At 57.5% G+C, this 10,862-nt stretch overlaps 1 protein-coding gene across 2 annotated transcripts in view; it reads right to left on the bottom strand.

Moving 5' to 3' along the window:
* Positions 1-4,131: 4,131 nt before the first annotated feature.
* The window catches only part of PPM1F (protein phosphatase, Mg2+/Mn2+ dependent 1F), a 28,363-nt gene continuing 21,632 nt past the window's right edge, over positions 4,132-10,862 (bottom strand). For both annotated transcript variants that reach the window (XM_004466430.4, XM_004466429.3), the window contains exons 7-8: positions 9,431-9,524; positions 4,132-7,390 (exon numbers count right to left, since the gene is read on the bottom strand). In XM_004466430.4, coding sequence (XP_004466487.1) covers positions 7,011-7,390; positions 9,431-9,524 — 474 coding nt within the window. In that variant the 3' untranslated portion in view covers positions 4,132-7,010. The remainder of the gene's footprint in view (positions 7,391-9,430; positions 9,525-10,862) is intronic.

Below are 10,862 nucleotides of genomic sequence, written 5' to 3'. Positions count from 1 at the left end.
TTCCTGGATGCTGCAAGTGTTCCTCTAGACTATAGAATTCCAAAAATAGTTGGTTCAGACAGTTCCTGCAAGTTCTGTAGTTATTTTGGTTAGAGGAACTGATTCCTGGAGCTTCTTACTCTGCGATCGTCCCACAATCCTCTTCAATTTATTCCTAACATAGGACCTATGGACAACTTAGCATCATGTCACATATGACCATTCTTATCAGTACTGTGATAGATGCACATCAGACATGGTGGACACACGTGGACATTATACAGTGTTGGGTCCTGGGCTAAAGATATGAAGATGAAGAGAGCACGGTCCCTGATCCAAGATGTTACAATCTAATGGCAAAGAGATATACAAATCAAGAATGATAAAACACATTATCTTTATTGCTTGGATGAGATAAGGAGGTTCCAGGAGAGAGTGACATACCTAAGCCCACATGGTCATTTAGGAGCAAGAATAGAACTAGAGCCCGATTCTGAGTCCTGGTCTTTAAAGAAGAAAGTCACTCAACTGTCAATACACATAATGTTGCTCACTCTCTTGGGTGTCCAAGGAAATGCAAATTGAAATCATAAGGAAATGCCATTTTATACCCAGTACATTGACAAGAACTTAAGGGTCTGATGGAACTGAGGGCTGGTGAGGATGTGGAACACCGGGCCCTCCACATGTCACAAGAAGGCTGCCATGACACCAGTGTTTTGACTGACTTTGTCTGTCACATCTCCAGCTGCCTCCTGGACAATCACCCTTGAAAATCATGGAGAGGGAAGCAGATGTGGCTCAAGCAATTGAGCTCCTTCCTACCACATGGGAGGTCCTGGGTTCAGTTTCCAGTGCATCCTAAAGAAGGTGAGCAAGATAGCAAGCTGACAAGATGGGCTGGTACAGCAAGCTGATACAAGATGATGCAAGAAGAGACACAAGGAGGAAAATACAATAAGAGACACAATAAAGCAGGGAGCAGAGGTGACTCAAGTGATTAGGTGTCTCCTTCCCACATGAGAGGTCCCAAGTTGGGTTCCCAGTGTCTCCTAAAAAAGAAGACCAGCACACAACAAACAGACACAGCAAACGCAAACAATGAGGGGATGGGGATAAATAAAAATAAATCTTTAGAAAGTAAAAAAGAAAGTCATGTGGACATCTGACTCAAAGTACACAAAACTCACTGTCTGCCACCAAGCTTTCTCTTCCTCCTGCACTCCCATCCCAGGGACTGTCACCATCCTCTCCCAGTGGAGTTGCCCGGGGCAGAAGGGACCTGTGCTTGGTTTAAGATTCTGCTATCATCTTAACGCTCTGCTCTCATTGTCTCGAAATGCCTCATAATTTATCCAGGGGCCCACAAATTACATAGTCAGTCCTGTCCAGTGGTTACATAGCAACTAGACCCAGAAAATTAGCCAGTCCTGCCCAGTGGTTTCACTCCTTGATTTATTCGCTAGAGAAACTCTTATATCTGGGTACTAGGAGTACCAGTACTGGTAGTGCCTCTGTTTCTGCAAAAAACCAGAAACCCACGTGATATAGACGGATTAGAGAAACATAATGCTAAGGAAGTAAAGAACACATCCAGTAAGACACCATTCCATAAACTTGAAAGACAAACAAAACAAAATAACAGTAGGTTGGGATATATATACGTATGTGTTAAATCTATAAAGATGACTTTTAAAATTCCAGGTAATTGTTCCTGGGGGAGGGATGAGATTTCCAAGGAGCATGCATGGAGCTTGATATTACTTGCAACATAGATGTATTATATTTACATACATTTATTCCCTTTTTACATAAGATTCTCATGTATCTGTCAATTGCTTCACATTTTAAAAATGTAAGAACCCACTTGGGCATGCTATATATTGGGATGTGGCAGTAAGGGATGAGACATGGGGGGACAGGGTGGGTGTCTCCCTTTGTCACCGGGCCTGAGGTACCTTTGGCATTTGGAGCTGTTTGGGGCTGCTGCTGTGACATCCCCTGTAGGGATCCAGCCCTCCTGGACGTCTGGCAGCTGCTGAAAAAACAGCTTCATAAATAAAGTTATCCTGCTTGCGACAAGAGCTGGATGGAGACGGGGCGGCTGGGGTCCCTGCGGGGGGGACTTGCAGGGGCAAGGCAAGGTCTCAGCCCGCCCAGCTGGGATTCCTGCCTCTGCCCCAGCTTGGGCATCCGGGCTGAAGCCCCCCTGGTGGGAAGGAGGCCCGGGCCCCTTCGCCTGTACCACCCCCCCCCCCCCCGCCTTGCCCAGGCCAGCCCAAGCACCCTTGGCTGTCTGTGCTGTACCTGGCTCGAGGCTTGTCCTGCTCCAGCTCGAGAGCCTGGTGTCAGCTGCCACCTGCCCTCTCAGGGGCCTGGCTCCGGCTGCTGGGCAGGTCCAGCCCCTGCCTGCTGGCGTGGCCTCTGTCCCTCCGTGAACCCTGCTCGCCCCCTGCCAGGGCCCCAGAGTTGCTCTCTGGAGCTCTGACAACGGGGTGGGGGTGGGGGAGAACAGAGCCACCACCTGGCTGCTGCGAGGAGGTTCCTTAGGGAACAGTCGAGACCCGAGACACGAGACACGATATACTTTAGGAACGAGGTTGTGCTGGGCAGAGTCTGCTGGGAACTTGAGAGCGGACAGAGTCGATGCAGGCGGGGGAGGGCCTGAGGCAGGGGAGGTGGGCCCGAGCAGGACCAGGGAGACAGACGGATGAGTCGGAGGGCTGGTGGGCGGCTCATGGCCTCACGTGGACCCCTAGCTCTGCACTTCCTGGGCTTGTTCCTCTGTCTTTCCAAGGGTGCCCCCATCTTCAGTGGGGCTGAAGCTGTGTTCCTGGCCGCGTGGTCAGGAGGGCAAGAGGCCGTGTCCGGTCGCAGCCTGCAGCTGCCCCGGGATAGGAGGGGGCCTCCCGAGGGCTCTTGGGAGTGAACTGGGAAGGACTAGGGGAAATCAGGCAGACCAGGCCCTCCAATGGGGTGGGCATGGGCCCCAGGCGCCCAGGCCCAGGCCAGGGGCTGCACGAGGGAGGGCACGGCAGGCCTGGGCCAGCGGGCCAAGCACAAGCACCCACAGGTTTTGGGGAGAAGTTTGGGGCCATGCTCGGCCTGTTTTCAGAGGTTCCCATGATCAGTCTGAGGAAGGTGCTTCCAGCTTGCTGCAGACACCTGCTCTCGTGGACATCCAGCGGCCCTGCCAGGACGTGCTGTGTCCTGCCTTGACTTGAGAAGGAAGCAAAGGCCAAAGGTGAATGCCAGAGGCGGGGGTGGTAGGGGCGATCTCCTAGGCCGGGGCCCACGACTGTGGGGAGTGGGGCCGGGAGGTGGCCCAGGGCCCTCGGGCACCTGTTTCTTAGACTGAGACCCACCTGTCTTAGGTGGTTGAACGCGGTCCCCGGCTTTGCGTCGCCTTTTGTCATCTCTAGCTCCAAAGCCTGAAACTGGCATTCAGCGTGCAGAATGACATTGCCTGGTTCTTTCCTAACGTTGTCTGGACTTGAAATGACAAAAGTGCTGACACCCTAAGGGCATCAAGAAGGTTCTCGAGGGAAGATGTGGCTCAGGCGACTGAGCTCCCACCTACCACACAGGAGGTCCACAGTTCAGTGCCTGGTGCCTCCTAAAGACAGCGAGCTGGTGTGTCGGACAGGTGTGGCAAGCTGACAGCAAGCTGACGCAACAAGAGACACAAGAAGGAAAACATGAGAGACTCAACAAAGCAGGCAGCAGAGGTACTGGTGCCTCCTAAAGAGGACGAGCAAGACGCCAAGCTGAGGCAATGGGCAGGCACAGCAAGTTGATGCAACAAGATACACAAGAAACAAAAACATAATGAGAGCACAACAAAGAGGGGAACGGAGATGGCTCAAGTGATTAGGCGCCTCCATCTCACATTGCAAGTCCTGGGTTCAGCATCTGGTGCCTCCTAAAGACACAGCACACCGTAAGTGCAAACAGAAGAGGGTGGAGAGAAATAAACTTTTGGTTGGAGTTCAGAGAGCATTTGGCACCGTGGCTGGGGACATGGCCTCGCTGGGCCATGCTCTGTGCTGGGGGGTCTGTGGGCTGGGAGCCGGCATCCCCAGCAGCTTCCAGACAACCTGGACAGCTGGAGCCAGGTGCTTGGACTTGAAAGAAATAAGCAGACCTGGGCTATAAGTTTTCAGAGTTCGTGGTTTATTAACACTTGCGCTTGGCGGGCCCACTGGGGGCGTGTGGCTGCCTGGCTGCTCTATCTCGGGGATTGGCTCCGAAGAACAGGGCGAGCAGCCATCCTGTCTTGGACCAAGACCCCTCATCTTGCGGACACCCAGGGGCCCCGCCGGGACGTGCACCAGTAAGCCCCGGGACCCCCAGGGGCAGCCCGGCACGGCAGCAGCAGAGCCGGGGGGGGGGGGGGGTGTTTGACAAGGCCGTGGAGCCGCGCAGCGGTGGGAGGGGCCTCGGGCAGGCCAGGGGCCCCATGGCCACCTCTACTTTTGGCTAGAGACGTAATCGAACAACAGCAACAACAAAACCAGCTTATTACACGCAGGCCCGTCTTGGATCTGTCTGGGTCCTGGTCGGGGCCAGGCCTAGGAAAGGCCTGAGCTGCCTCCCTAGTCCTGGGAATACTGCAAGGCGGCCGGGTGGCCCCTGCTGGAGCGCACCCCTGCCAAGGTTTGGGAGGGGGGACGGGGACAGCAGTCACAGGTGGGGGTCGGCCAAGCGTGGCCCCTGGCCTTAGAGCCCCTGGCTCTGCAGCCCACGTCCAATGTCACCCACCCCCTTCCCTTTAGAACAGATTCCTTTGCCAGCCCTGGCCTCCCTGGGGGCACCTCCCGCCTCACCCACCCCTGCAGCTCCCCGGCTCGGCTGTACCTGCGAGCACAGTCTCTGTTCCTCCAGCCTGTGAGCTCCATATAAGGAGCTGGCATCTGCAGCGCGATTCTTTTTCAACCCACTTAATTTTAAGAATAGACACTAATAATACTTAATCATCCCTCCTGCTGGCGGTGGGGGAGGGGGCACTGACGGCACCTCCAGCCCTGGGATGAGCCCTGAGGGGCCCCTGCAAAGACTTGGCGCCACCTCGCCTCACAAAGGGGAAACTGAGGACCAGGGAGCCTCTCTCTTGGGGTGGTGGTGGCCTCTAGGGTCCTGAACTAAAGGAAGAGGAGGCAGTGCCCGGCTCGGAGGCCACGAGGGCTTCCACGCTGCCTCGGTCAGCCTCCTCTGGGGTGCTGCAAAGGACCAGCAGAGAAGAGAAACCCAATGGCACACTCCTGCAGTCAAGGTCACGTCAGGGCCCGGCGGTGCGGGGCAGGCTGCTGGGTCCTACCCAGCTCGGTGGCAGAGGGGACAAGGCGCCGGCTGCTGCCCCGGAAGGCAGCCGGGTCTTCAGGTCAAACCGAGCAACTCCGTGGTCACGGTGGACGGCCAAATGGTCTTGGTACCAGCAGTGTCCGTGGTTCGGACGCGTCGCCTCACGAGGCCAAGGGGGCGTTCTGCACATCTCAGGACGGGTCCCTGGTGCTGCGCCTGCCCCGCTGGGACCTGCTGCCCGTGTCCTCTCCTGGTGGCTGAGGTCGGGCTGGGGGCAGAGCGGGCAGGAGAGGCCCTCGGCGCCCTGGGCGTACGAGGGCTACAGCCCAGGGAGGGGATGGGATGAAGCGGGGAGCCAGAGCGGGCAGAACTTGCTTCCAGGCCAAGCCAGAGACCCACGGGCTGGGCTGGTTGGTGCTTCTGAACGAACCCAAACTGACAACAATCGTAAGGGACCTTCGGAACCTTCCAGTCAAACAGCAGGGAGGGAAACTTGGCACGGCCCTCCTCCAGAGCTTGGGTCCTCTGCTCAGGACCCGGCAGGGCCGAGGAAGCGTGAGGAGCGGACCCGGCCGAGGCCACGCTGCAGACGAACCCCTGCGGACGCCTCGGCACCGGGCCTGCAGCCTCGTACTGCCAGCGGTGACGCGTCACACACGGGCGGAATGAGCTCGGCCGGAGAGAGTTCTGGTGAAGAGTATGCTCTTATATCCACACAGATCCTGCTTTTTGGAAAAAACTTCACCCTGCCTGACGCAGACCGAGCCATTGGAGCCTTATCCAAAGTCACTTAAGGCACTTGAGTGGCTTCTTAACACTCTCTAGAAACATTTGTTTCCATCCTGATAATAGGAAAAAAGAATCTGTAATACTGCAGGAAAAAAAAAGGAAAGAAAAAGAAAAAGCTTCCCCTAAAGGTGATAATAACAACACAACACCTCACCTTTTCTGGGGAATAAACTAAATGCTAAGCTCTGCTTAAGTTATATGACACGTGAATGAATAGTCTTGGCACTGAGAGAACCTGAAATACTGCTTCTGAATGAGACTTGTCCCTGGAGGGGAAAAGCTCATAAACCAAAGACACCCGAGGATGGGAGGCTCTGAGTTTGGTCTCCCCAGGAAAGAGAGGCGGGAGCCGCGGGGGGGGGGGGGGTCAGCGTAAGGCAGTGGCCCTTGTGGGCCGCCCCTCCCCGCACTCCGTTTTTCTCGTGAGGACGCGTCCCTCCTCTGAGCTGGGCCAGCGCAGTCCACAGGTAGGATCTGCCACCCGGCCTGGTGCAGCGGGCACGGAGGAGCGCCTAGGCTGGGTGCCCTGCCTGCTGGGCGGGCCTCGGGGTGCTTGCAGGTGCCTGGGGTCCTGGGCCTGCCAAGCACATGGGGGTGCGTATGCAGCACACCTGGTCTTTGGTCTGGCTTTTGATGGCACGGGGGAGCCCGGGACCCCTGCCTGCCTCGTGGGGCTGGGAGCCCAGTAGCGGGCCCCACTACCCTTTCTCTTTGGTGAGGTCTCTTCCCTTCGCTTCCTTCTGAGATTCCTGGGTCGCCCTCTGCCTGCCGTGAGGCGGGAGCGGCCACCCACCGCGGGGCGTGTGCTGTGGAGGCTTGGGGTCTTGGGGGGGTGGGGAAGGGCTGCGTGGCTGGGACTCGCTGCCCATTGCTGCGGCCGTGTCCTAAGGCATCCAAGTGGAAGGACAGCGAGGGCGGGGTGGGGGGACGGGGTGGACCAACTAGCTTCTCTCTCCAGTGTGGGGCTTGGGCTCTAATGGGCCAGAGGCCACGTCCCCGCTCCTCTGGTCAGCCGGTGTGTCCCTGGTCCCCTGGACCTGGCACTCCAGCAGCTCGCGAGGGTCCCGGAGGAAGACCACCATGGCCGTGATGTTGTCTTGGGAGCCCCGCTCCCGGGCTGCGGCCACCAGCTCCTCGGCGACCTGGAGCCCACTGCCCGGGTGCCGGGCCAGGTGGCTCCGGATGAGGCCTGGAACTTCCTCGTGGGGGACAAAGTCGAAGAAGCCGTCGCAGGCGAGCAGCAGGTAATCCTCGGAGCCTGTCAGCTTCCGGGAGGCCGCATCTGCGTCCCCGGACACGTAGGGCTTCTGGAAAACGTCCCCTGGGGCACGGGAAAGAAGACAGCAGGGGTCAATGGAGCCGGTGGCGTCCTCCCCATCCGCACTGTGGTGAGGTCACTCGCCTGGTGCCCTGCGCATACAAGGCCCACCCTGTTCCCATGGACAGACAAAGAACAAGGAACGAGAGGTGAAAGGCTGACTTCACATCGTGTTATCCTGCCTACCACACAGGAGGCCCCAGGTTTGGTTCCCAGTGCCTCCTAAAGACGGCGGGCTGGCGCAGCAGGGTGACACAACAAGGTGACATGGCAGAAGCACAAGGGGAGGGACATAATGGGAGACACAACAAAGCAGGGAGTGGAGGTGGCGATTAGGTGCCTCTCTCCCACATCAGAGATCCTGGGTTCAGCTCTCAGTGCCTCCTAAAGAAACAAGGAGGACGAACAGACACAGCAAAGTGCGAAACGAGGGGGTGGGGAGAGATAAATAAATAAAGAAATCTTTAAAAAAGAAAACGCAACAGGGGCATCCAACAGACTTGCTCCAGTGTGCCCGAGAGCAGAGCCGGCCAGGACCGAGCAAGGACAAAGGGCTCCGTGTGTTTCAGCTCCGCGACTGACTTCCTCACTTTCAAGGAACTGGAACCCAAAGCAGGGCAGGTGACCACGGAGCTGGGCGCAGCACAGGCCCCAAGACAGGGCGAGGGCTCGGGGGCCCGATCGCTGCCTGCGTTCCCACCCTCAGCTCTGCTCAGGACACCTGGCGGGCACTGCAACCAAAGGTGTCAAAACCCCCGCTTCACACCTGCTCCCTCCAGGCTCCTCACTGTGGAAGGCGGCGCCCGACAAGGGCACACTGTGAGTGTCACCAGCACCACTGAATTGCACACTTGAAAGTGGTGACCATGGGCAACGTCACGGTGTATCTGTCACCGTAATAAAAATTAAAAACAAACCATAAAACTGTACGACACAAGGAATGAACCCTAATATAAAGTACAGATTTCCGTTAATAATGTAACTGTAATACTGGTTCATCAACTATATAAATGTACTGCAGTAATGCAAAATGTCATTTAATAAGGAAAACTGTGTGTGCTGGCGGGGAGGGTATATGGGAATTCTTTTTCTGTGTAATATTTCTAAAAACCTACAACTACTTTAAAAGATAAATGAGGGAAGCGGACCCGGTGTGGCTGCTGAGCTGCGAGGCCTGGACCTGGCAGGGTGCTGAGAAAATGGCAGGGATGCTTTTATTTTATTTTCTAAAGATAGGAAAAAGGATCTAGGATGAAGAGAATAGAGGAGAATGAACCTCTTTATGGAATTGGTAGAAATTGCTTTCCACATCAAGCAGCTAGCCAAGGTTCCTACTGGATTTTTCTGGGGGACCTGTCTTCATGAAGAGAGAATAAATACATCATCTGAACTATAATTATTTGTGCGGGAGGGAAGTTTCCAAGGTGTTTGCGATTACGGTCTCTAAATGCTGCTGTATCCCCTCTACGATCTGGTTCTTTCCATAGCCCTTGTGTACTACGTATTCTTTTCCGGTATGTGTTACACTCCTATTCAAAGGGCTGGGGGGAGGCGGACATGGCTCAACTGATAGAGCATCCGTCCACCATATGGAAGGTCCAGGGTTCAAACCCTGGGCCTCCTTGACCCGTGTGGAGCTGGCCCATGTGCAGTGCTGACGCTCGCAAGGAGTGCCCTGCCATGCAGGGGTGTCCCCTGTGTAGGGGAGCCCCACGCACAAGGAGTGCGCCCCGTAAGGAGAGCCGTCCAGAGTGAAAAAAGTGCAGCCTGCCCAGGAATGGCACCGCACACATGGAGAGCTGATGCAGCAAGATGACACAACAAAAAGAAACCCAGTTTCCCAGTGCTGCAGGATGTGAGTGGACGCAGAAGAACACATAGCAAATGGACACAGAGAGCAGGCAATGGGGGGAAAGGGGAGAGTAACAAAATCTCTAAAGCAAAACAAAACAAAACAAAATGACAAAAAACGAGCCTGCGGGCGCTGTGCCGAGGCCTGCTCTGAGCACCGCTCCCCCCCCCCGCTGCCCCGTGCCCCCTTACCTATGGCCCTGGAGACAGCCAGGGTCCCGTTGACTCGCCAGCAATCCATGTGAGAGACAAAGCCGCCCAGCGCTTCGATGCGCTCCTTCTCGTCCTGTGGGGGACGGCCAGAGTCAGGGGCTGGGGTGGGCAGGGGGCCCCCAGGCGGCTGCCGGGACTGAGCAACCCAGCCAGTTTCTAAGATGACGTTCGAAACCACAGCAGGGGAAGGCAGTCAGCAGGTTCGGAGAAGCGTCCAAGTGATGTGTGATTAGAAACGGGGAGAAATGATACATGATTCCATGTTCTTCACCTGTGGACAGAGCTAAATAAATCGTGGCCAAACCCAGACCTGCTTCCCTCTGAGGAGCAGTTAAGGGGCAGGGAAGGCTCAGAAAGCAGCCGGCTGGGGGCACAGGCCCTGCAGCGGACGGTGGATCCCCAGCCCTGCCGCCCGCCGTGGGGCAAAGAGCTGAAGCACGTGGCTGCGCGGCGAACCTCGACAAGGCCCTGCCTTCCCCGCCTGCGCCTTCTCCTCACCCCCGTGCAGCCCCTGCACCACCGGGCTCCCCAAAGCACCACGCAGCTCCAGGCCCAACTTCCTCAGAGAGGACAGATGCCTGAAGGTGGCGGTGGGGACAGCACGTGGACTGACACCTGCTGCACGCGTCAGGTCCGCATGACTAAGGCGCAGGGCCGGGTTTGCACCGCGGCCCCACAGGATGCACCCACGCCCTTCACTGCCTCCCCTCGTTCCCACACAGGGGTTCTTGTCACCCCCTTCCTCAGAGCTCTCGGCTCCCCCGGGAGTGAGGGCAGCAGCAGCCCTGCCAGGCACCTGGCTCCTGGCGAGGTGAGACCCCCCCCCCTCAGCAGAGCTGCTAGCCAGCAGGTCAGAGCCCGCTAGAAACCTGGGAGGTCTGCTGGACCACGGCGGGGCCGGGACCCTTCCCCAGATGCCCGGGGTGGGGGTGGGGAGGTGGACACACCAGGACTGAGCCTCCTGGGGGGCTCCCCAAACAGGGGTCATGGTGGGAAGGACGGGAGGGCAGGTGTGGCAAGAGCCTGCGAGGGAACCTGCCCGGGGTGCCTGACAGGGTGAGGGGCTCCCTGTCACCCACCAGGCACCTGTCGGGGTCGAAGCCAGGGAACCTGCAGCAGGTCGAGGTGGTGTGAAGGCTCCCTCGAGTTCTGAGAGGCACGGAGAAGGGAAAGGACAGGCACCCACGCCCCACAACCCCACACGCGCGTGCCCACACACGCCACACAGGCACGTACACGGACCCACACAGAAGCCTACAGGCGGGGAGGGAACCACGGCTGGGCCCCGGTGGAGCCCCGGGGGATGCCTGGGGTGGAGCCCCGGGGGATGTCTGGCTGCCCTGCCAGCTCCCCCGGGGAGGGGCCGTGAGCGGTTTCGCGAAGCCTGAGGGCACCCCCGGCTGCGGGGAGG

Source organism: Dasypus novemcinctus, chromosome 19 (genome assembly GCF_030445035.2).
Source record: "Dasypus novemcinctus isolate mDasNov1 chromosome 19, mDasNov1.1.hap2, whole genome shotgun sequence".
NCBI lineage: Eukaryota > Metazoa > Chordata > Mammalia > Cingulata > Dasypodidae > Dasypus > Dasypus novemcinctus.
Note: the sequence above shows the minus strand (reverse complement) of the source record. Positions and strands in the feature narration are given on the sequence as shown.